The sequence below is a fragment of the Sphaeramia orbicularis genome, chromosome 14, assembly GCF_902148855.1.
Source record: "Sphaeramia orbicularis chromosome 14, fSphaOr1.1, whole genome shotgun sequence".
NCBI classification, from domain to species: Eukaryota; Metazoa; Chordata; class Actinopteri; order Kurtiformes; family Apogonidae; genus Sphaeramia; species Sphaeramia orbicularis.
In genome coordinates this window covers 51527845-51555262 of record NC_043970.1, presented here as the reverse complement: position 1 = coordinate 51555262, position 27418 = coordinate 51527845, and the positions used below count along the sequence as shown (strand labels likewise).

Sequence of the window (27418 nt, the reverse complement as noted above, 5' to 3'; positions counted from 1 at the left end):
TATTTTCTTGCACCCCTATGGAGGACATTGGAGACCACCTGAAAAAACCTTTAAAAGAACCTAAAAACACCTCACAGATGGTTTATTAATGCAGTAGAAAGGGTCTCAAACCATTTAGAATGATTTCAAAATTTTGTGCAAACTGTCCATTTTCGGACACCATAGGATAGTCTTACTTTAGCATCACTGGAGGACATCGAAGACCACCTGGAAAAACCTTACAAACAACCTCAAAACACCTCACAGAGGGTTTAATAATGTATTTGAAAGGTTTTAAGACCCTTTAAAAAATGTCCATTTTCAGACACTGTACTGTAGGATATTCTAACTTTTGCACCACTGGAGGACAGCGGAGACCACCTGGAAAAACTAATATAGATTAAAACACTAACATGCTCCAATGAGAGTTTGAATAATCCTGCAGCAGAGAAACAAGTTTATTACACTGCGTTACAAAAAAATGTTTTTTGCAAGTTGTCTAGGTTTTTTCAACTGAATTAGGACCATTTTGCACCGCTAAATCCAAAAATGACATCTGTTTTTCTCAATCAGGTCAGGTTTTTTCGCTAATTTGATTTGGAAAAATTTGACCTTCTCACAAAATATAATAATTCATACCAAAATCAGATTGGTAAGCACACTTTATGAAACTTGTGACTTGATTCCTGTTAGGTACAATGGTGTATTCACCGCAGATGTAATGTCAGGCTTATTTTTGCAAGATCTTCTAGTCGAAGCCATTTCATTCACCTGTAATATTAAAAAAACAATCATAAATTGGCAAAAGTAAAATCTTCAGAACTCGTTTAGTGCAAGAAATATGAAAGAATTTTGTATCATATGATGTGAAAATGCCCATAAATGTAAGCAAAAATGTTAAAAAGCCAATATGTAGCAGAGTTCAGAAAGTTGACCTGATTGAGCAAAATGAATGTGATTTTTGGATTCAGCACCAAAATGATCCTAAATCAGCTCAAAAAACTTAAACAATAAATTTGTTGTTGACCAGTGTTATTATTTAATTTTATTTAAGAGACCACTTCAGTTACATTCTTTGTGCATAATCTGATTGTTTATGTATCAGAACTACCTTTCATATCAACATTTATACATATGAACATACTGACGTCGGTGTTTTAATGCCTTTCATCTGTGTCTCTCAAAAAATGTGCCCTTCTAGATGTTAAGCAGATTCTATGGTTATTGTTTTAGGCATCAGTAACATGAGGTTAATGTCATGAAAACACACCAGGATTTTGTTTAATACAAAAGGTGCAAATAAGTGGTGATCTGTTGGTTATTAATAATGAATCAGAGTGAATTTGCTGATAAATGGATCATCATCGAAGGGTTTCTGAACTGGACCAGACCTGAACAGAGAGAAAAACATCTTCAGTCCAATAAGGGACAACTCAAACAGAACCCCCTGGGGTCTGTAAACCCTTCAGGTCTGTCCCAGGCCTGTTTTAGTCCTTCACCACCCTGTGTTTCCACCCTGTTACTGCACATGTTCAGATTCATTTCCGCTGCTGTCGACAGCTTCATCTGTCTGTGACTGATCACAGGGAAGGAAGGATTCACCTCAGCCTGGACCTTATTTACAACAGCAGTTATTGAAGGGGGTGGGACGTAAATCTGTGTCACCACGTTTAATTTGTTGTGGACTTCAGAGGTGGAGGGCAAATCTAGTCGTCACACAGACTAACACGGCTTCTTCTGTATTATTGTACATGGAAAAAAGTTATTGTATGTGGAGGAAAAGGCTGCATGTGCGGAATATTAATGCATCTGAGGATTAATGAATGACTATTTAACCGTTCTTTAAATGTAATGTCCCTGAGTCTTGAGATTAAAAAACAAACAAACAAACAAACAAACAAAAAAAACATGTCCCACTAAGAAAAGTGCTAATTCCACTGACAATTAATGGTAATATTTTAACAGTAAAAGTAGTCAGGGTTGATCTTCTAAGGGTATTTTAAGGATCACAAATGTAACTTTTAATCCATTAGGGTATTTTAAATTTAATGATATTTATGATCATGTATTTGCTCATTACCTACAAAATGAGTGATCCACAGAAAAGACATTAACATTTCAACTTGATAACAAACAGTGAAAAACTCTTTTTATATGAATAAAATAGTTTTGTCCTCTGAGAGAATACGCTTTCCCTGCTTTACTTCGGTATAAATAAATAAATAAATAAATAAATAAATAAATAAATCTATATCTATAATATTCCCACAATTATTTTTTGTAATTCTGAAGTATATATTATACAATTATTTAATGATTAAAAAAAGCCAAACATTGTACCTTCCTGGGTCTCAGGACATTTACTAAAAATAAAATAAAATAAAATAAAAAAATAAATAAAATCAGGCAACCACATGGTCACCTGTATCCCCGAGGACCCTATTGTCCACTTTTCCACTTGCGACAAGTTCACTCATCTTCCTGTAAGTTTTGCTATTTTTTCTGAGTTTCTGTAAATGTATTAATGTATTTACTGCCACAACAATTGCGTCTCAACACAGTATCTATTATATATTTAAAAAAATATTGAATTATTGCATACATTTTTATATTTGTGGGGCTAAAGGTAGCTAGCAACCGAGGCTAACACAAGTTTGGCTAATGTTCCGCAGCTGATGCGCGTTCTCCTGACAAGACAAGACAGGAGTTTCACAGCTTTAGTAAAAAAGAAAAACACTGTCCATTGGAAAAGACATTCCATAAAAAGTGTATCTGAGGAAAAAAAAAAAAAAAAGAAAAGAAAAGTGCATTATCCCTCCTGTATCCGGATGCGCTTTTAAGGCACACTTTGCACTTCATGTTAAAAAAACTTAATATTATTTTTCACAGTTTAAATAAGGTTAGAATTCAAAAGTTGTTCATTTGTCCATGATCTTTAAAAGTCTGGCCACCAACTAAAATTCATACATTGTAAACAAAAGAAAATTACAAGACTAGCATCTGTCTCCCAGGTGTGCCTAAAATGCACTATTTCTTCCATTAGAACCTGTTTTTAATCTGAAAGCCATGAAGGCATAAATGATATGTGATAAACTGAGATCTGGGCTTCATTTGAGAGGTGAGGGTCTAAATTAATTTATTAACGTTGTTAATGTTGCTGTTAATCATTGACATATGCCAGGCTGCAAAAATCAAATAATATGTCATCCAATTTTTATGTAGTATTTTGAAAAAACAAAACATATGTTGTGTTTTTTGCATCAAAAAATGTAGTGACATGATGAAAAGAGATCATTTAAAGGGTTAAAAAAAATCTAAAATGAATGATTATTTGATATGTATGATGATTAGGGCTGAACTTGATTTACAAAAATAAAATGATATTAGAACAGAAAAATAAGTCAATATATAATATTTAACCCTTTCATGCATAGTGGTCACTACAGTGGACAGTTACTCTACAGCTTTACTCTTGTATATTCATGAGTTTTGTTGTTTTAGTTCCATATCAGCCAATCATTATGCATCATCTCATAAACTGCAATTCATACCATTATTGTAACTTTGCTGTTCTTGATTGGTTCTTGAGTGGAAATCAATTGTTAATATTTATTTTTTGGATATTATCTCCACGAAGTGAGTAATAACTAGTATTAGAATATGTTAAAATGTGAGAAAACATCAGATTAGCTGCATTAAACATGGTGTCATTTTCACTGTTTTCATATCACTTTATGATATTGGGTTTTAAATACATGTTTCTTTGCTTCAAGAATAAAATTCATGGTGTAGCTGAGTGGACATTTTTGTAACTCCATGAAAAACAGGTTGATTTAAAAAAAAAAAAAAAAATCAATCACATTGTTTTTTTTTTTTTCATGCCTAAAGAGGAATAAAAACACTCAGGAAAAAAATCTTGATTAAGGTTCTCATAATTCATCCATGAAAGGGTTAATAGTTTTATTTATAGGTGTGCCATTTTACGTACACTTGGTGACACATGTTAGTATTATTGTACATTTGACCTAGCGCCAAAAATAATAATGCAAATTAATCAATGTTGGAGTTAATCACTGACATATGCCAGGATGAAAAAAATCAAATAATATGTGATCCACTTTTTATGTAGTATATTGAAAAAAAATAATTTTTTGTATTTTTTGGGTTTTTAAAGGGTTAAAAAATGTGACAATTATTGAGTATTTGGTATTTTTATTTACGGCTCAAGTTGATGAAATAGAAAAAAGTGTAAAAGAATTAAAAACAAACTGTATGAACATTTTTTTGACATTATTCCACAAGTGTGCAAAAAAGGCACACTTGGTGCTTAGTAAGAGCCTTGGTGGACGGGATACCGGAGGGTTAAGCTGTTTCTAATTCAAGGAAATTATTTAATGTAAAAAACAAACAAACTTGTATACTCCTGGGTCTCAGTGATATCATGAAAAAAATCAGTAAGAAAAATAAACACCATATCATTAAAAAATGGTGACTTGAATATAAATTATGATGACAAATACTAACACTTTTCATGTTTCTATACCCTCTTTGTTTTTTCTGGCTTATAAAATATAAATTTTGTGCCTTATTAAGAGTCTGGCCTAAACAAGCTCCGAATGTAAAGTATCACAAGATGACTTTTGTTATGATTTGCCAATATATATAAAATTTGTTTTTTTCCATACATACCTACAGTACATGCAGATTATTGATGATGAACAATGTACCATTTATATTATTTTAACTATTAAACCGCAGCTGATTGTAATTCAACTGTGTGTTGTGCAATATTATGTCATGTAGTCATCAGGGACGCTCATAGTTAAATATTATAAGCCTTCAGTATTCTTTACAGTATGTTTCCCCAGTGACTTAAATCAACTGAGAATGGATTTAATCAACATTTAACCCAATTAAACATTAAATTCACGGTAATGTGACCTAATTTTGTTAAACTCCGACTTTGAAAGTTATGGCTAAGCAGCAGCTGTCAGTGGAAGGAAGCGAAGGAAAAGAAACAATGAATAGCAAAAAAATCCAAGAGAAAATATATATTTAGTCAGAGTTAAAACAGGTAAAACAGAAGAAAGAAATAAGATTGTAGAGAAGAGGTTTTGAAACGGACAAAAAAAAGAGTAAAAAAAAAGAACATAGTAAGAGAAAGGGGTCAGATGTTTGTTTATGAAATCATATGTTCACAGAATAAAATAATCAAAATACTAAATTATTTGTTGTGAAACAGTGAAATGTAGTCGTTAAGCATTGACTAGAGTGATGAAAATGTTGGAATTGTTTATTGTAAAGAAGCCGCTGTCGGCACCATCAGATGGAGGTGTATTTAAGTGAATATTCATTTTCATCAGTGCAGTTGAGTTTATTTAAGTACTTGTCGCTTGAAAATTAAAAATGTGGGGGTTAATTGTGCAAAATTGTTACTTTGTGTGTTTAAGGCTAAAGATAAGAAGGAGTGAAGGAGTAAAAAGTGATTATTCAACATTGAGCAGCAGATATTTGTACATCTGGTGTCAGACATGATTATTTAAAAGCTCAAAATCCACATTAGACTAAATAAATAGGAATAATTAGCTTTTGGTTGTGTCCGACAGTGTTGACAAAAACAAAGTAATGACAGGAAAAAACACCTATTTTAGGAAAAAAGTATAAAATGAGGAGGTGAAGAAGCTGTCGAGTCAAGACCTGCTTCTATGACCAAGACTTAAGATTTTTTTTTCCCTCAAAAATTAAAACCTTATTTATCCAATTCCTCAAGAATCAGTGATGTGCAGCATATTTTTAGTTTAGGTTGTCATCTTTTACTCTTGTGCTGTAGCTGTTATCACCTCCGTATTCAACCAAAGAAATGAACTGTGACAAATATTTAATAAATCTAAAAGAAAAAACATTTAAAACAATTATAATGTTGAGTAACATTAAGTAAAATCCAACTCTGAAGCATTCTGTAAGTGTAGATGACTGTAAACAAAATGCACCCTGTGGACAATTTAAAATGTTTGTTAATTATGTGTTATTGTTGTTATTATTAAGCTTAATGGATTATTATGAGTCTGGTCTTTATACAAGCTCTAAATATAGGTTATAAGTCACATAGGTTATAAATATAGGTTATGCATATGGGTTTAAGATGTAGCTATTCTGCAATACAGTTGTACTTTTACAGTTTTTATAGTGAATTCGTCATGTTTAGTTAAATGCATATTGCTTGCATTTGTCTGTATTTCAGGGGTGTCAAACATATGGTTCATGGGCCAAAAATGGACCACCAAAGGGTCCAGTCTGGTCCACAGGATGAATATGTGACATGCAAAAATTACACTGAAGATATTAACAATCAAACCATTTTAGTTCATTAATAAATAAAGAGTACTACAAGATTTCCTTTGTTTTAGTGTAAAAAAGTAAATTTACATGAAAGTATTTGCATTTACAAACTATCCTTTCGCAAAAAACATGAATAACATGAATAAATATCAACAACCAGAAAGTTCTTTAGAGAAATAAGGGTCATTTTACAGATATTCTGCCAATTAATAAATGTTTAGTTTTTTTGTTGATCCACTGTGATCTGTAAGTTGTAATGCACATGATAAACTGAGGTGCAAAAGTTATCTTTTAAAGAAATTTCTGGTTGTTGGTATTATTCATTTTTTAAATGATTGTTTGTAGATGTAAACAAACTAACACTCTAATAACAGTGTAATTTTTTCCACTCAAAAACATAGAGAAAAGTTTAATGTTGACATTATTTATAGGTTATTATGTTATTCATTTACTGGTCCGACCCAGTTGGACCCGAAGTAAAATGAGTTTGACAGCCCTGGTTTATTTGGTCTAAAAAAAACAAAACAACTATAATCTACACCAAACTTATATTTTTGGGTAGGTAATTATATTTTCAGGAAAAAGTATTTTGAAATGAGAAAAAATTTGGGGAAAAAAAATTGAGGAGTGTTAGAAGTGTGAATGTTTGTACAGTGACCCAGTTTAGTGCTGTCATTCTGGGTTCTTTTTATAAACTCTCATAAACCACATTTATTCCAAATACACTGATATTTAACTATTATATTTTGTCATGTTCTAAACACACAGTGTTTAAAATTAGTAAATGCACATATCTCTGCAAAATACATTTGAATATAATGTTAATATTATTTGTATGTTGTAAATATTGTTAAAAAAAAAAAAAGTATATGATCTTGATAATTGAAATAAAAATGTTTAATTTGATATTTACTTTTGTTGTCCATCCGTGACGCTGCCATTTGTCAAAACTCTTGCTATTTAGGTATGATCAAATGTTTTTTCCTTCTAACCAATTATTCAGTTGTAAAATAGAGGGTTTAAGGTTTACACTGAATACATTTTAGGATAAAAATGTCAGAGGAACTTTACTTTTGAGAACTTTGTAATTCTTGCAAAAAATTAATGTTCATTTTTTGTCCATCTGTGACGCGGCAGTTTTTGACATTTTTCATTTAAAAATATTTGAAACCAAATGTTGTCCTTTGAGTCTGTTTAAGATGGCATTTAGACCTTTACAATTATGTGGAATATTTGTCTTAAACTTGTCTGGTTCAAAAGTTATCAATCAAAAAGTAGTGGGTGGTCCATCTGTGACGCCCTGGACCTGGTCTTATTGTCTTTTAGGGCTTTGATTTTAATAGTTTCAACATTAGAATGAAACTCAGTTGTTCTCATATCTCTTATCCAGTGTTGTTTTCAGCTTGTTTGTGACCTGATCATTGTTATGGATTTTTCTATTTGGAATCGTGTGGTTTCATCTGTTTAAATGGACAATTACATCTATGGCATCAGTTTAATTTTTCTAATCCATATCTTTATATATTGTCCTTTAAAATAAAAATCTCTCATCACTGTTCAGAACAAGGTTATTATCGTTAACGAAAACTAACAAAATGACGAAAACTAGAATTGAAAAAACATTTTCGTTAACTGAAATAAATAAAAACAATAATTAAAAGATAAAAACAATAACTAACTGAAACTGTATTGTGTGTTTACAAAACTAAACCTTATAAAAATTACAGATAAAATTCCCTTTGTTTTCATTTTTGTCAATGTCAGATTGATACAAAATGTATTTTGTTCGCTCTAGCAATTTTAGCTATCGGCACCGTATGGTACTTCACGGTCCGTCACTTCTCGTCACTTGTGGTTTCCAGTCGTCTTCTGGTCCCCACTCTACCTGGAAACATGGAGACTAAAGTTGGGAGAAAGCAGCAGAGTCCTGTCTGGGATTTATTCGAATACGACGACAGAGAAGAAGAGAAAAGATATGACGAAACTAAAATTAATACTAAAACTAAGCATTTAGAAAATATGAAAACTAATAAAAACTAGCAAACCTGCTCTAAAAACGAATTAAAACGAACTGAGTTAGAGAAAAAAAGTCAAAACTAAATAAAACTAAACTAGAATGAAAAATCCAAAACGATTAGAACCTTGGTTCAGGATTCAGACTGAAACCTTTTGCTTTTGTGTGTTTGTGTGAATGTGAATATTTGACAGAAACACCAACACCGCCACCTGCTGGAGAGGATGACCCATCACCACAGAGGACCAACCGCCACGTCTGTGAGCGTCTGGGACGTAGACGCCGTTGGAAGCCTTACGGTGAAACCCAGACGGGGGTCGGGCTCCGGTCCCCGTCCCGTCGTCTCCACCCCCACCACCACCACCAGTCACTCATGTCAAACCCGTGGAGGACACTTTGGGGAACAGCCATTTTATTAATCAAATTGTTGAACTTTGTGTTAGTTTCTCTTTATTCCAGTGCCACCATGGTGAACACCCATGTTAAAAATAAAATGTGACATTATTTTTTGTTAAAATGTATAATCATAATGAAGACAGTTAATCATAGAACTAATCATAGAAACTGACAGAATGACCTCACAGCATTTTGGATCAAACTCTTCTCCCTTCAGGCTAAAACTCAAAGAAACAGAAAGAACAGAAATCGGCCAGGGTAGACAGCAACAGAAAACAGCTTTTTTTTTTTTTTCTTTAACGTATATCCACATTTTTTTTTTTTAGATATTTCCCATAGACATTAGGTTTGGTTTGAAGGGGGGATTCTGTTGGATTGTCTCACGTTCTTTTTTTTCCCTGTAGAGGAGCATCACTGCAATGCAGCAACAGTAAATCTACTGAGGAGAGTGAGAGCCCTGAAGACTCTACCTAGTGCACTGAGAATAAGGGGGATCTACTGAATCTGGACACACTTGAGTCGGGATGTTGTGAAGTGCAAAACCATCAGATCTCTAAACCCGCCCTGTTCTAGCTAACATCATTTACCGACCTGGCAAACAAGCAGTGGTAAACTACACCTGAATACAACGCTGGAGAGTGTCCGGCCCTGTAAGTATACTCACAACATAGTTATTCTTCATCATTACAGTACAGTATAGATCAATAGTTTTCATATACTTTTCATATCTTTTTTTCATATTGCACCATCAGAGAATGGGACACAGAGAAAGATCAACAGAGACTCCATTTCCTAATTAAAACGAGATATGTGCAAACATGACTAAGGACTTTATTAACCAAATCAATTCTTCCCTGTAATATCCACAAATAAAAGTGATTTCTCTTTTTATATATATATTTATAGTAATAAGAATAATAAATCTTCACATTGGATCATTTCATAGTGTGACAAAATGCTCGACTGGACCGTCCAGCCTCGATCGTTATCCTCATCGTCTTTTAATTGGTCAGTCCCCATGCATCCATAGGAAATAGATTTTTTTTTTTTTTTTTTCTTCAAAAAAGTAACAATTTTTGAGAGCAGCTGAAAAGTTTGGACTGGTGTCAATTGCTTTCATTCCAAGATTTTCTCCCAAGTTTCATTCAGTGTTTCAGAAGGATATTCCATAGGAAAAAAATGACTCCAAATCGTCATCTTCCGCTCCCGAAAAAAACAAAAAAAACATGTCCGGGTTCTTATGAAAACATCGTAGTAATGGTGATAAGAGATCATTTGGTAATCAATAATTAATGATCATTAATAGCTGACAACTAACAATTAATAATCACTGATTAATTATAAAGAATTAACAAGAATCAAGAATAAATAATGCTCCCTCGTTACTCAATTAGTTTGGCAAAGCTCCGTCTGGAGTCGTCTCCGATGAGTGAAACGAACAAAAAAATAAAGAAAATACAAACCAGAGAGAAAAGAAAGCTCTAAAATAAATAAAAGGAGATTAGTAAAAGTGACCCCGCCCTTGGAGGGAGGGGGCGTATATACAGAACTGCGTGGTGAGAGTCAGTTTACTGCACTTGAGTGTTAAGTCCAGTGTTAGAGTGAGTTCTAGTCCGGCCCTGGGCCCCGGGGCCCCTGCTGTTATACCAGCGTGTAGGACTTTGCGTAGGGGTTGCTGCTCTGTTTCAGGTGTCCTCGCGAGTCCAGCAGGGACTCCTGGGAGGTGCTGAGCTTTGCGGCCTGGGCCAGCTCCGAGCCCTCTCTGTGGGGCAGCGTGGCGGCCGAGCCGGGCTGCCACTGGGCCACTGGGTCCCTGCTGGCCTGGGGGGCCTCTGTGGGGGTCGGGGGCGCCATGCGGGAGGGTCGCTTCAGCGAGCGACTCTTCTGGGGCTCCAGACAAGCCTGGCCCATGGCCGCTCGCTCCCCGCCGGCCGTCCCCCTGGACGAGCCCGAGCAGGACATGCCTCGGTTCAACAGGAAGTCCATGCGCAGGTACGGAGGAAGGTGCACCAGCTCGCCCCCTGCAGGACAGAACGCACACAGAGTTAGAACAAATAAAAAACATAGAGCAGGGCTGTCAGTCATTTTAGTTCAGTTCCACATTCAGCTAAATTTGATCTGCAGTGGGCTGGACCAGTAAAATAATAAGATATAAATAATGTCAACTCCAAACTTTTGTGTTTTAGAGTGAAAAAAGTAAAGTTACATTATGAAAAGGTTTACATCTACAAACTATCCTTTCAAAAGATGTGAATAACATGAACAAACGGAAAAAATAAGTGTAATTTTAACAATATTCTGCTTCAGTTTATCATTTACACATGTACATTATAACTTACAGCTCACAGTGGATCTACAAACACACAAAACATTTAATAACAGGCAGAATATTGTTAAAATTGTACTTACTTCTGTTAAGACATTTCAGGTTGTTCATATTTGTTCAGGTTGTTCACATTTTTTGCAAATTATACTTTGTAAATGTAAATATTTTCATGTATTTACACTAAAACAAAGAGAAAAATCTGCAGTTGTCATTATTTCTATGTTATTATGACAGTATTTTACTGGTCCTGCCCACTGGAGACTGAATTAGTCTGAATGTGGAACCTGAACTAAAAGGATTGTTCATATCTTAGTGTAATTTTTGCATTTCACAAATTCATTCCAAGGGCCGGACTGGAGCCTCTGGTGGGCCGGATTTGGCGCCCGGGCCGCATGTTTGACACCTGTGATGTAGCGTAAAACCTGTTGTTAGCCCCATAGCATAACTGCCTAAGTCATATTGTGATATCTGCGTAACTGTACTCTCCTAACTCTGCTGATTCATTTCATGCAGATTTGACCAAAAATATGACAGGAAAGTAATGTATGAGGCCAAAGACAAGCAGATGCAACATCAACAGAAACACTATCTATGTTTAAAAGGATCTAAAATGTTTTTATTTGCATATTTGAAGCTTTTTTTTTTCAGTTCTTTCTTTCTAAAGTGCTCGGCTGTTAGGTAAAGAAATGTAATCAATTACAGGAAGTACAATTTAAGTAAGTTGTCATTTTTACTCATCAGAAAAGTCCGTCTGTATTAAAGTCATACTCACCTGAAAACACATCGTATCTGTTTATCAACACAGTATTCCAGCAAAGTCAGTTCACGCAGAATTAAAACCTGCCTTAATGAGTCATAACCATAAAATAATGTCAACTCACTGACTTCATTGCACTGATAATAAGATATGTTAGCGTATGCAAGTCAGCCATTATATTAAATATATTAAATATGCAGAATCTTTTATGTACATGTCCGGTGTGCAGATGCAGGTGTTGAATTCTAATAAAATGACTGTGACAATATCCTCCTGAGACCCAGTAAGTAAAACATTTTCACCATTTTACATTAAATAATTGCCTTAATTGGAAACAGCATGATGCAACTGTTTCTTCAAATACATTTATTATTTACTTTTTTTTTTAAGTAAAGCTGTGAAACTCTTGTCCACTACAGAGGACAAAAATGCATTGCTGGGTCTCAGGTAGGGATGTAATGATTACTGGTATAACGATAAACCGCGGTAAAATTGCAGACGGTTAGTATTAGTGTTTAAATTGTAATTATCATGATAACTGTGTTTGATTACCGCACTTTTAGGGGAAAAAACCCTATGTAAAGATCTGCTTTAATGTCAAATACTTGAGTATAGTTTTAATTTATTACAATTTTGATTTTCTATACCTAATATTTGGAACCAATATTCACTTTTAAAGTCTTTGAAAAGGTTCATTAAGCATCTTTGTGTTATTTATGCAATAAATTATATACATTTTTCTAATCATATTTTATATATTTTTTTGTGTTTTCTGGCCTTTTATGTTTTCATAGTAGGTTAAAGTGAAAAAATACTAGGCAGATGATATAGATGAAGTTGTGCTGAAAAACAGATCCCAGACGTGGGTATAGTAAACATTTGTTTATATAGTATATAAAGGCAAAATCAAAAGGACTGAAAAACGGACAAAATAGGCTCAGACCACTAAGGGTTAATACTTGAATGTTTCTGCAACAGAAGGGACATTTTGCTAACTTTTTTTTTTAAATACAACTTGGTTAAATTATTTCAGTGTGTGCATAAGTACTTTTTGAACATTTTGAGCACAATTTCAACAATACCGCGATAATAACCGTGATAATTTTGGTCACAATAACCGTGATATGAAATTTTCATATGGTTCCATCCCTAGTCTCAGAAGGACATGATTTATTCTTATAGATAAAGTGTAACTGGGACTCAGTCTATTATCAGTGGGATCAACAGGAATAAAAAGAGGAATTATTCCAACAGTGTATTAAAAATGTAATTAAAGTGACATACCCTCTTTTTTTTTATGCACTGATTCACATGTGTCTCAGTTTTAGCTCAAACTCACACAGTTTGTATAATTTTTTGTGTCATTTGTGTTTGTGTGATATTACGAGGTTACAGTTTAGTGATTAGTGTTGTAATGAAGCTGGCGGTGCAGAAGTCAGAGGTTAGCGGCGGCGGTTCTGGCCTCACCCGGTCGATGGGCTTTGGGCACGGCCATGTTCATGACCCGGCTGACGTCCTGAGGCTTGGGCGGGGAGGCGGTGAAGCGGCAGATGCCTGACTCGGACGGCGTGCTGGAGGTCAGACTGTCCGTGTAGTCGTTGGTGCCCGCCGTCATCTGCTCCGACGAAGTGTCCGAGATGAAGCATTCGGTGATGGTGAACTTGGCGTGGCGCAGCTGCTCCTCCATCTTGGCGTGTTCGTACGCTCGGGCCAGTTCCTCGTAGGTGGAGGAGGCGCTCTCCGTCGACACCATGCTGCTCCTCGCTCGGTCTAGACACGGAGTTAGTGCCATGTTAGTAGGTTTTAGTTCGGAGATGTGCTGTTAGAGGTGGAGCCGGTGTCGGAAGAACCGGGTCTGGGTCTGTGGGGGGTGGGGTTACCTGTGTCCTGAGATGGGCTGACGCTGTAGCTGTCACTCTCCTTGTCGACGGAGCCGGCCACTCTGGGCGTGGGCAGCCGCCAGTCGGTGCTGAGGGTGTGGGAGGAGACTGGGGGGTGGGGCCGGTTCAGGGTCCACTGGCTGGCGTAGCGGTTCCGAGCAGCGGGGCCGGCTTTGGCGGTGCGGCGGGCGGTGGGGTCTGGAAAAAAGTGTGGAGATACGGCGTTCAGAGGCAAACATTCAGGTGTTAAATGGCCACAGTAGAACGTGGCAGTACGAGTGCACCGCAAGGTTCTAATAGTTTTGGATTTTTCATTCTAGTTTAGTTTTATTTAGTTTGGACTTTTTTTCTCTAATTCAGTTCGTTTTAATTAGTTTGTAGAGCAGGTTTGCTAGTTTTTATTAGTTTTTGTTAAGTTTTTTTTTTATATCTTTTCTTCTCTGTCGTCGTATTCAAATAAATCCCAGACAGGACTCTGCTGCTTTCTCCCAACTTTAGTCTCCATGTTTCCAGGTAGAGTGGGGACCAGAAGACGACTGGAAACCACAAGTGACAGACTGTTAAATATCCTATGGTGCTGTTAGCTAAAATTGCTTGAGGGAAATAAATCGATTTCATATCAATCCAACACTGACAAAGATGAAAACGAAGGGAATTTTATCCATAATTTTTATCTGTTTTAGTTATTTTTATAAGGACGCAATACAGTTTCAGTTAGTTATCGTTTTTTTCTTTTAATTATAGTTTTTCAGTTAACGAAAATGTTTTTACAATTCTAGTTTTTGTCATTTCGTTAGTTTTCGTTAATGATAATAACCTTGGTGCACCGTTGTACGAGTAGTTCACTTTATGAGCCGCAGCTGAGGATTAAAAATAGACGCGTTGTCATTTTCACACTAAAGTAAAAGAATAAATTTTGATGCTGAAATGGCAGCGTTTTTTTTTTGTCAGTTAAATTACATTATTGAGAACTAAATAGTTTTACTTCAGGAACTTCATTTCCACTTTGGTTTATCACCAATACTATTTTTGACATAAATTCAAAATGATTACTTTGCATTTTTCAGTGAAAATCAGGTATTTTCCTATATCTAATTCACTGATCATGTAAATTTTCTTAAACAGGGTTCCCGCGGTGTCTTAAAAAGGCTTGAATTTCCAAATCTGCATTTAATACCTTAAAGCAGGGGTGTCGAACTCCTTTTTGTTCGGGGGCCACATTCAGCCCAGTGTGATCTCAAATGGGTCGGACTAATCGAATAATTACAGTGAAAAAAGTAAAATTACATCATGGAAATGTTTACATCTATTACCTATCCTGTAAAAATGTGAATAACATGAACAACCTGAAATGTCTTAAGAAAAAATAGTGCAGTTTTAACAATAATATGCTGGTGTTTATCATTCATACATGTACAGATCACAGTGGACCTACAAATACACAAAACATTTAGTAATAGGTAGAATATTAGTAAAAATGCACTTATTTTTCAGGTTGTTCATATTTGTTCAGGTTATTTACATATTTTGTGAAAGTATAGTTTATGAATGTCAACATCTTCATGTAATTTCACTTTTTTACACTAAAACAATGAGAAAACTGGAGTTGTAGTCATTTATAGATAATTATGATAGTATTTTACTGGTCTGACCCACTTTAGATCATATTAATCTGTACATCCTTTACTGTTAATATCTTCAGTGTCATTTTTGCATTTCACAAATTCATCCCACGGGCCATATGTTCGACCCCTGTGCCTTAAAATCTTTAAAATGTATTAAATTTGATATGTGAAGTCTTAAGTTCTGTTTCCATAAACATGTTCACTGTATTGTGTTTAAATGTGTTTAGTAAATGTCCAAGATGCAAAGACGGTAACATTAGTCGACTCAGTTCCACCTGTTCCAACCCGACAATTTATGTTGAAATTAGGAGCCAATTATCACTAACTTTGCAGCTGCCGGTGACAAATGACTCAGAACAGTGAGAATCAAGGCGGTGGAGTAAATAAACACATTTTCCTAAATTCTAGGAGTAATGAATTTTTGCCAGTATGGCAGTGAAATAGGCATTAAATTCTGTTCTAAATAGTCTTCAAAAGTCTTAAATTTAACTTGTAGAAACCTGTAGGAACCCTGTTAAAAGCTCAGAGTGAATTCAAAGGTTATTTTTATCAAAACAGAGAAAACTTAAGCACAAATGACTTCCATTAACTGAACATAAAACAGTGTCATTTGGGAACTGCCACAAAAGTAGGACTGGGTCTTTAAGGGTTTACAGTGTTTATGGTGTAACCTGTACTGAAACAGTACAGTCTGGATTAAAATATTCAAAATGATTTAACACTGACGGTATTAAAACCATCATCACAACCAGTTCAGATCAGCGTACATTCAACAAACATGCAGAAACTGAACAGACACAGAAACAATGACGCCAATGGAGGAAGAAAAAACACAAACTCAAAACAACAGCAGGAAAAGGAAAACAAACCGTCACACAAACACGATACATGTACCATGAAGAAAAAAAAAAAAGCGTCCGTACTGGACTTACTGGTTCCTGGTCTGGCGTCGGACACGTCCACCAGCGGACCGGTGGCCTGGGACAGGGACTGGTAGTGGACTGTGTGGGTGACTGTGGACGACTTCTGTTTTTGGGTTTCCCCAAAGTCATTATCAGTCAGTAACACAGTGGATCTGTCGTCTGTGGAAGAGAAACAGGCTCAGGTTCAGGACCATGACAGACGGCTGCATTTATGAAGAAATTATACGATCTATTTCAGACATGGACAAAAGTATGTGGACACGTTGAATTCTGGTGTTTGTTTTCTAATAGGGGTCTGGAATATAAAACAATAATGACTAATGTCATAATATAGTTTTATATTGGTATAAATATCATTGCATTGGTTAGTTTAGTTTAAATTATTATCTTTGATTCCAAAAATGCCTCAAATTTTACTTCATTTCTCTCACCATTGATTTTTTTTTTTTTTCCATGGCTGATTTTAAATGTTCTACCTCAAAATATCTAAAATATTTTTCATGCTCTAACTGTAAATAATTTTTCCACCCTAAATAACCATCTATTTTCTTCATATCTCACTTAGAAAGAAAATCTCCCATTAAACTTTAAGGAAATATTGATGTTTATAAACTATATGGACATAAATACTGGGGCACATCATGTCTACAGCTGTAAGATATCCTCTTCATGATGATGTGAGATAAAAACATCAATCAACATAAACTGTATATCAATCTATATTAATACAACATGTATATATGCCAATATCAGTCAATATAATTACATATAAAATTCTAAATCACAATACACTACATATGTACTGAAGATAAAGTATATAAATACAATATACAACTGACTATAATTTATAATATACAGCCAACAGCTATATGAGTTTATATAAATACAATTTCATCACCTTTCTAAAAAAAATTTAGAACTTTTTGACAAAACCGACTCTTTTCGCCTAAATTATCAAATAAGTTTTTTTGTGTTTCCTTAAAAATTACTTAAGTATTTATTTTAGGAAGATGATATATAAAGTATTCATATACATGTATTCCACCTTAATGTGCCCAGTATTCACCAGTGTAATCAGTTAAAGTAAACCTCATACATTCTTTCAACTAGACTGTTTAACTCATATTTCTGTAAACAGAGGACGTTGCCGTACCGACGGTCTCCATGGTGTCCCTCTCCTCGATCAGGAGTTGGGCTCTGGGGATGTCGATGTGCATTCGAAGCGTCTGTTGCTGTTTGTTGACGGGTTCGGCCGGACGTGTGTTTTTACTACAAACGACAAAAAGACGCTCAGTTAGAAAAAAGGACAGAAGTTATGAGTCAGTGTTTGTCTGGAGTCGAATGGTTTTAAAGAGTCAAAGATTTTTTATTGTCAGTTCACAGGACGTACAGGGAATAGAGATACAGTTTCTCTCACGTTTCTATTTAAATGTCATGAAATTAACCCTTAGATGTACGAGTATTTGGACCCTCCACTTCTACATAAGTGGGTCTAAAATGACCGGTGTTAAAACCATTGTGTGTATGTGACATTTTTGTCATTTTGTCATGTTAAAAATAATCACTTGTATATTTTGGTCCACAAAAGAATGATGTCATGTTTGAAATATCTTTTTAAACATTTTTTTATATATATATTTTGAAATTTTGAAAAGCAAAGTATATATAATATGAAATATATCGTACATATCAGCAACAGAACAATGTCAACTCAATGTAGAATAAACCAGAGCTTCAGATGTAATTCTATTGTAAATGAATGTGACCTATGGGAGCTTTGGGTAATAATATAAAAACTACAATTTCATAAAATCTATTCTTCACATCTCACTTAGGAAGAAAATATTCCATTAAACTTTAGGGAAATATTGATGTTTATAAACTATATGGACAAAAATATTGGGACACATCACATCTACAGCTGTAAGATATCCTGTTCATGATGATTTGAGATAGAAACATCAATCAACATATAGTGTATATCAGTCTATATTAATACAACATATACGTATGCCATTATCAGTCAATATAATAATTATATATAAAATTCTAAAATTAAAAATTTTAACGACATGAAGTCAACAGGCTTTTTGAGGAATACCTGGAATATGAAATAACTTTTCATTACAAAGATATTGCAAGAAAACAACCTCACCAGGTCATTTTGACCCATTTATGCATCTAAGGTTTAAAAAAAAAAGTGAAAATAGAATAAGAATAAATAAAGTGGTCTAAAAAATAAATTATAATTGAATTTAAAAGATATAAATCAGACCTGTTTACACTAATGGCGGTACGAAGGTTCATAATGGAACAAAACAACCACGGATATGACAATAGTTCAATGTGTAACAAAGAGCCGAGTCCTAAATATTGTTAATATTTATAATAATACTGTTTCGACTCCTAAACAAGTCACTCGACACTCACAAATTTAATACCAGGTATTTTTAGACAAATTACTGAGATGTTTTAACACCATTGTTAATTTTGCAACAGAAATAATTTGGGAAGAAATGGACGGAAAATCAGATTCAATAAGAAACAGGTTTGGATTAAGAGTGAAAATACTAATAAAATGAGATCTTGTAATTTGTTAAAAGTGAAGTAGAGTTGTTTTTCTGTCTTTTCATCATTTTTACTCTTGTTTAATGAAACCTTGAGTCAAGGTCAACAAGAAAAAGTCAGACTAAGTCCAAATAAAGTCTAAAGTCATCTAATTCAACTCCAGTCCGCACCTTTTTTCTACATTAATAATATTTACCTCATGAGCATCTCAGCCAAACTTTTTGCATCTGTAAAATAAAGGAGGAGACGTCATGTGACTGGAGAACAGAGTCATGCTGCTCTTCTCGTACTGATCCTGCTTTATGGTCTGTTCTGTCTCACCTCGGAGCCTCTTCAGCCTCTGCTCCCTCCTCCTCCTCCTCAGAACCAGGAGTCCGATGAAGATCACCACGATGCCGACCAGGACGCAGGAAATGGTCACCATCATCTTCAGGCCGTCGCCACCTCCTGAGCTGTCCTCGCTGACGTTGGGCGCCTTCACCAGCGGTGCGATGGTACCTGTGCAGAGGGCGGAGGTTTGTGTTAACATGAGATACGAGGACTTCAGTTAAAAAACACACTGTGTACAGAGTGAAAGTGTTACATTTTATAAAATTAGTGCGGGGGTTTTTCAGCGTTTGAGCATCACCACCAGCTTCTGCACTTGGTTCATTTACTTTTATCTTCAGTCGCTGCAGGATTTAGTCGTGTGTTTTCCAACCCAATATCCAGTAAAACCTAGACCAGTGTTATTAGTGCTATTAATAACACAAATATTGATACTTATAGATGCTTAAAAAGTAGAAATTAGGGATGTAACCAAATAAACTATCAATTGTCGATAACAATTTGCTCGATTAACCCTTTCATGCATAGTGGTCACTACACTACTTCTGAAGATTTTACTTTATGATTAATGTTTTTTTTAATATTACAGGTGAATGAAATGGCTTCGACTAGAAGATCTGGCAAAAATAAGCCTGACATATTCTACTACATCTGCGGTGAATACACCATTGTACCTAACAGGAATCAAGTGATCAAATGATTTTTTTTCCCTTTAAACCTATTTTGGGTGAGAACTATATAAAAAATCAACTGATAAAGTCACAAAAATGGAATCAATTTTGTGACTAGATCAAATTTTTCCAAATCAAATTAGCAAAAAAAACCTGACCTGATTGAGAAAAACAGATGTCATTTTTGGATTTAGCGGTGCAAAATGGTCTTAATTCAGTTGAAAAAACCTAGACAACTTACAAAAAACATTTTTTTGTAACCCAGTGTTATTGATCTGAACATGGTTACTTTGTCAAAGATCATAAAAGTATTAAACGCAGTCAGGTTTATGGTGAAAGCATCAAAACCACCACCACCGTTTATCTGGGATCCTCAAACGCTGCCATTAACAGAGCGTATGATTCATCCTCCACCACTGGGAGCCTCAGTTTGCCACCGGTACTGACACCCCGGCTCTTTTATCACAGATTCTCTACTTTCACAGTGTCAGCGTTCATATTTTTCCACCTCAGGATGAGTCGCCGAATCATGCAGGAGCAGCAGCCGTTACCGCTGCGCTCTGACAGGTATGTGGAGAACATTATCCCGCCGTCGGTTTGGTGTGAACTCACTGCCGTCGTAGCTGAGCGTGGCGAACTTGACTCTCTTCTCTGCGTAGCCGGCGCTGTTGTAGACCTTCATCTGCAGCTCGTACCACGTGGCCTCCTGCAGGTCGTACAGGATGTAGCTCTTGGTGAGGGACGTTCGCTGGGCCGTGGTCCACGTGGGCGAGTCCACGGCCCGGTACTCCAAGGTGAAGGAGGTGATGGGACAGCCGCCGTTGTTCCAACCGTTCAGGTTCAGCTTGACCCGGGTGGCGTTGATGCTGGTGAAGAGCTCCTGTTCTTTGGAGTACTGAGGTTCTGCAGGAGAACGGAGGAGAACGTTAGCTTTAATAGAGGGGATTCTGTGACTGACATCAGGGACTATGAGGCTGTGGTCCATGTTCTGAACCTTCACATAAAATGACGAATAATTACAAATTTGACTGGACATTAATAAATACATTATTAAATTCTATTGGACGACAGGAGAAAGGAAATAAACAATAAAACAAACAAAATAAACAAAACTAAATAAAACTAAACAACTGAAAAAAAACAAGGAAACAAAGTGGACAAAAACAAACAAAATAAAACAACACAATTCAATGAAATGGAATCTAAACAAAACAATAAAAGAAAAATAAACTAAACATGACAAAACTAAGCAAATGAAAAAAAGAACAAGGAAACAAAACACACAAAAATAAATAGGACAACAAAATCTAAAGAAAAGCAAACAATGAAACCAAACAAAAATATACAAAAGAAAACACAATGCAATGAAATGAAATCAAAACAAAATAATGAAACAAACAAAAATAAATGCAACCGAGCAAAACAAATGAAAAAAATAAAAAAAACAAGGAAACAAAACAAACAAAAATCAACAAAACTAAACAAACAAAACTACACAAGGAAAAAACATAACAAAACAAAAATGAAAAAACCTTGTTTCTTTGAAACTTTATGACTCTTTCAGTCATAATAAACTGTTCTTCCCAGCAGGCTAAAATATCTGTTCATTTCTGATGTAAACCCCACATATTTATTATTTATTTTTTAACTAACCAATCTATATTTAAATTCAACATTTATAAAATTATAAATCAAAGCAAATAAACAAACATCATCCAAAAATGTTTTTTTTTTTTTTTTGGCCAATTGTAGCAACTGTTCATCATCAGTTTGAGTTTTACTAAAATAAAAAACCCTAAATAAATAAAAAAATAAAATAAAATAAAATTTAAGAACAGAAGAAATAAGGGAAAAGTTGGAGCAAACTGATGAATTCAGTGCTGACTATATGACTGTTTTAAAGGACAAAAATAATACACTAATTATTACTAATAAACCGCCATTTGTCAGATGTTCAACCACATGACGTCAATAAAGAAATAAAATGATTATAAAATGGAAAGAAAAACTAGAGAAAAGGGAGAACACAAAAAGTGAAGAAACAACAATGAATATAACAACAGTATCTGAATAAAATACACAAAACACATAAAAAATATAAAACATACATTAAACTGAATGAATACTGAGACTACCTTTCCCATGGGTCTTTGCCTCGATGATCTCACTGATGCGTCCCGGTCCCACTGCATTCTGGGCCGTCAGGGTGAACTTATACCAGGTTCCACATTTGAGGTTCTCCAGGCGATACGAGCGCTCGCTGGGGCTGATGGCGAAGTTTCCCCACTGCTCGCTGTTGTCCTCTGAGTACTGCAGGATGTAGCCTGGATGAGGACGAGAAGGACAGACGGATGTGAGTCTGCACCGACACATTATGAAAAAACCAACAAAGAAGACGATCTACGACGTCTGTCCGACCTCGGATGGAGCTGCCGCCGTTGTCTCCAGGGATCCAGGACAGGGTTATGGAGGTGGTGGTGGTTTTGGTCACAGTGAGGCGAGGCTGGTCCGGTGGGACTGCAGAACGGAAAAGCTCTGATGATTAATCGGATATATTTACTATATCATATCATATATCGTATCATATCATATATATCATATCGTATCATATATTGTATCGTATCATATATCACATCGTATCATATATCGTATCATATCGTATCATATATCGTATCATATCATATATCGTGTCATATCATATCATATATTGTATCATATTGTATCATATATTACATATCATAAATTGTTTTGTATCATATATCATATCCAATATCATATCATATTATCTGATATAGTATCCTATCATATTGTATTAAATATATTGTATATTGTATCGTATCATGTATCATATGATACTGTATCATATCTTAATATGTATCGTATCATCTGTCACATATATTTCATATCGTAGCGAATCATGTCATATCGCATAGTCTCATACACTGTATTGTATCATATCATACAATATATTATATCATATCTTATATATCATCTATCATATCATATATCGCTTAGTGTCATATCATATCAAACTCTATCACATCATATCATATATCATATTGTACAATATATCATATCGTATCATATATATCTTAGCATATCATATCATACTGTATATCATATTGTATTATATGTCATATCATATAATGTCATATATCATACCATATCATACTGTACATCGTATCATATCGTACCATATATCACATCATTTATCGTGACATCCATTCCTTTATGAACATTAGACCTTTTACAAACACGCTGCTCGGTGTTGTGTATTATTGTGTGCATTCTCGAGGACACATGTAAAAGTGACACTCGATGGACTGAATGCGAGTTCAAATCCCTAAATCAGACATCAGATCTTCATCCTCATGACGCTCCAGTCGTTAAATCCTCAGATGCTTGTTTACATGGTTCACGTCGTACCTTGAACCTGCAGGTTGAGGACGATCTTGTCCGAGCCGAAGCTGTTGCTGGCCACACACGTGTAGTTCCCAGAATCCTCTGCTTTAATGGTGCGGATGACCAGGCTGCCGTTGCTGTGGACGCTGCGTCGACTGTCGATCACCACGGGCGCCGGGGTCGCATTTCTGAAACACACACGTCATAAAGTAATCGATTAAAGCGGAAACAACCAACTGAGGATTTATGTGGATTTTACAGATTATTACAAATTCAACCTCCTAAACATTTCCTATAAATGCATATTTATACTTTTGCTTTTTTCATTCAGTTACGTGTTAATACATGACAATTTGGTAAAAACGTGTACGTTATTTTCATGTTTTACGCTTATTTTAATCTTTTTTGTTCCGTTTTTTCATTCTAAGGTGCCTGGCTGTTAGGTTAAGGTTAAAGAAAATGACAAATTAAAGAATATGTTACATTTTTTTTTGGAAATGATGAATTGCTGCAGTAAGTGATATTATATTAAAAGGTTAATTTCACAATTCTGTTTGAAATGATTGTAAATATTGTACCTATTCATATTTTGTCCATTTTTTTTATTTTATTCTACTTCTATTCTCATTTTACTTTTGTTAAAATTTTATATTCTGTTTTCTTATTTAACATTTTATTTTTTTGGAATTTTATACTTGCTCTATTCTTATTTTCTGATGCATTTGTTTTTTAAATTCATAATAATTCATATTATTAGCACTAATAATTTCACTGTACACACAATGACAAAGTCTATTCTATTCTAAATGACTACTGTAAATGCACAGGTATTTAGTTAAAGCAGCAGAAAATGTACGTTTGTTCTTGTTTCTGCTCCTTTTTCTTCATAATTTGCCGACATGTAAAAAACAATTTTCTTTTTCTGTGTCTTATCTTATGAATGAAATAAATAACTGAACTAAACTAACTACTTACATCTCCTTCAGCCACTTGATGGTTGGGGAGGGGTCTCCCACCGCTTTACAAGGCAGAACGATGTCCCTCATCCAGGGGGTGGTCACGGTCCTGTTGAAGGTCAGGATCCGGGAGGGAGCTTCACAAAAACAACAGGAGAAAACCCATTAAAGGCTTGGACTTTTCCATCTGAGGAGGGGCTTTCTGCTCAGGACCAGACGCCTCTGTCTCCGTCTGAGCACAGGACATCCATCACGTGGCCCGGGGACAGACGTCGGGGGGTGGGGGTGGGTGGGTGGGGGGTTGTTATCAGTGTAAACCATCGGCTTATCAGCTCCCACCGAGCATGTAGACACAATGGGGGGGGGATACATCCAGGTCACTGTCTTCTACAAGGAGATACTGGAACCACCGGGGTCTCAACAGTGTGGGGGTGAACGGGTGATGGGGGGGGGTGGGGGGGTATTTGTATTTTAACAGCTATGTTCACATGAAACACAAAGTCCAACATTCTGTTTGTTGGTTTAGTGAAGTTCTAATGTCCAGACCGGACAGACTGACGCAATAACGGATTAAATTTAGAAAAAAATATGAGTTCAGTCGAATTTATTTGGGATTTTACACTCTGAGGCATCCTTTAACCCTTTCATGCACAGTGGTCACTACACTGGACAGTTCTTCTCCAGCTGTTCTCTTGTATATTCATGGATTTTCTTGTTTTAGTTCCATATCAGCCAACACACTGGACACTTATGCACCATCCCATACACTACAATTCATACCATTACTGTAACTTTGCTGTTCTAGATAAACTTGTTCTAACATATTTGAGTGTAAATCAATTCCTTGTTATTGTTATTAGACTGTAATTATCAACAAAAGTTTTTTTTTTTTTTTGCACGTTATCTCGATGAAGTAATGACCAGTATTAGAGTATGTTAAAATGTGAGAAAACATCAGATTAGCAGCCTTAAAATGTTTTTATTTCATAGTTTTCAATGTAAATACATGTTTTTTTGCTTCAAGAATTAAACGCATGGTGTCCAGCTGAGTGGACATTTTTGCAACTCCATGAAAAATTGCTTAATAAAAAAAAAAAGTATCACATTGTTTTTTTAAAGCCTAAAGAGGAATGAAATCACTCAAGAAAAAAAAAAAATCTTGATTAAAGTTCTTGTAATTCATGCATGAAAGGGTTAAGATAAAATAAGATAAAACAAGTGGTGCCAGGCACAACAAACCCCGCCCCTCGCACGTATTTCACCCATTATAAGTAGATGGGAAGACTTTAAAAATTCATTTAAAAAATTGAACTTTGACTTACTTTTCTCAGAATGTAACCACATCTATTCTGGGTCACTGGCAATCTACAAACCCAATTTGGTATGAATTCAACCAATAGTTTTCAAGTTAAAGTGTTAAACAAACCAAACTAAAAATAACACCCTTTGCTTCCCCTTCGTGGGGGGGGGTGGAGTAATAAGAACATCATGGGTCATAATTCCTGGAATAAGAAGCTTTTTTTACTCCAGCCTTAGTGGAGATGGCAGTTTTCCTTCTACTTTACAAATGAATGTGATCTTTTACGGCTCTTTAAGTCTCATAAAGTCTTAAGCCCCGCCCACCTTCGGCCATGGGTTTGACGGTGATGATCTCACTGGCGTTCCCTCGGCCGGCGGCGGTCACGGCCACCACCCAGATGCTGTACTGTCGGTTCCTGCTCAGGTTGGGGATTCGGTAGAAGAAGACGTCGGGCGCCGCCTCGAACTCACTGCTCACCTGAAGAAAGACGGAGGATTTTCACAACTTTATGTTCAACTATTATAACACAGGACGCCAACTACATTTAGCATTTATTTACAGTATCTGTCTTCCCTTACATGAGGCTGATCTTATTCTTTTAAGTTTTGTAAATACACTACCAGTCAAAAGTTTGGACTCACTTTCTCATTTAAATGACATGAGATGGACCGCAGATGACCAACAGTGTTCAGCATCACTGGGAACTCCTTCAAGACTTTTGGAAAACATTTCAGGTGACTACTTCATGAAGCTCATCAAGAAAATGCCAAGAATTTGCAAAGCAGTAATAAAAGCAAAATGTGGCTATTTTGAAGAATCTAAATTATAAAACACGCTTTGAGTTATGTCACACTGTTTTTTTTTACTACATAATTTCAATTGTGTTCATCTATAGTTTTGATGCCTTCAGTGAGAATCTACAATGTAAACAGTCATGAAAATAAAGAAAAACCAGGTGAGTCCAAACTTTTGACTGGTAGTGTAGTTGTGTAATGATTTCTTGCATTGTCATATTTTCACTGATGTTTGCACAGTTTCATGTAAACTCTGTATTTATTTATTTTCGGACGTTCCTTTACTTCTTATGCTGTCTCTGTCGTTCTTTTATGATTTTAGTCTTTCTCTTTGCTAACGTTGAGTGTTGTTTTGTTGTTTTAGTGGCTAATTCTACACTAGACCAAAGGATAACGATTAAAAATTATCCATATGATTAACCCTTTCATGCAAACTGGTCACAACAGTGGACAGCTATTCTCCAGCTGTTCTCTTGTATATTTATGGATTTTGTTTGAGTTCCATATCAGCCAACACAGTGGACACTTTTGCACCATTCCATACACTGACATTCAGACCATTACTGTATCTTTGCTGTTCTTGATAAATCTGATCTGCACTAACATGTTTGAGTGTAAATCAGTTTTCAGTTCCTAGACTGTAATTAACAGGTTACTTAAAAAGTTTTTTAAAAAAATATATATTATCTCCATGAAGTGAGTAATAACTAGTAGTAGAGTATGATGAAATGTGAGAAAACATCAGATCTGCTGCGTTAAAAATATTATTTCATAGGTTTCACACAGTATATCACTTTCTGATATTGCGTTTTAAATACATGTTTCTTTGCTTCAAAAATGAATAAACACTTGGTGTCCAGCTGAGTGGACATTTTTGTAACTCCATGAAAAATCGGTTCATTAAAAAAAAAATCTATTACATTGTTTTTTTTATGCCTAAAGAGGAATAAAAATTTTGACTTTGGTTCTCATAATTCATGCATGAAAGGGTTAAAATGCACAGTACCATCCCTGAATAAATGAGAAAAACTAGATTTACTCCTCTTTATAAGACCTGAGATGCCCTGAAGACATGAAAAAGTGTGATTTTTCTGTGTTTTCATCATCAGTGGTCACACCTTAAAAGAATTCTTCAAGAATAATTGGAGAAAAGTTACACAA

General features: G+C 35.3%; 1 protein-coding gene across 2 annotated transcripts in view; it reads right to left on the bottom strand.

The window, feature by feature from the left end:
* Nucleotides 1-8722: 8722 nt before the first annotated feature.
* dscama (Down syndrome cell adhesion molecule a) overlaps nt 8723-27418 on the bottom strand; it is a 176558-nt gene continuing 157862 nt past the window's right edge. The window contains exons 21-33 of one of the 2 annotated variants that reach the window (XM_030153377.1): nt 25787-25940; nt 24183-24300; nt 23232-23395; nt 22224-22322; nt 21941-22129; nt 20418-20708; nt 19129-19305; nt 19004-19034; nt 17393-17508; nt 16240-16398; nt 13692-13889; nt 13279-13581; nt 8723-10749 (exon numbers count right to left, since the gene is read on the bottom strand). In XM_030153377.1, coding sequence (XP_030009237.1) covers nt 10370-10749; nt 13279-13581; nt 13692-13889; nt 16240-16398; nt 17393-17508; nt 19004-19034; nt 19129-19305; nt 20418-20708; nt 21941-22129; nt 22224-22322; nt 23232-23395; nt 24183-24300; nt 25787-25940 — 2379 coding nt within the window. In that variant the 3' untranslated portion in view covers nt 8723-10369. The remainder of the gene's footprint in view (nt 10750-13278; nt 13582-13691; nt 13890-16239; nt 16399-17392; nt 17509-19003; nt 19035-19128; nt 19306-20417; nt 20709-21940; nt 22130-22223; nt 22323-23231; nt 23396-24182; nt 24301-25786; nt 25941-27418) is intronic. The other variant, XM_030153378.1, reaches the window with a different exon arrangement.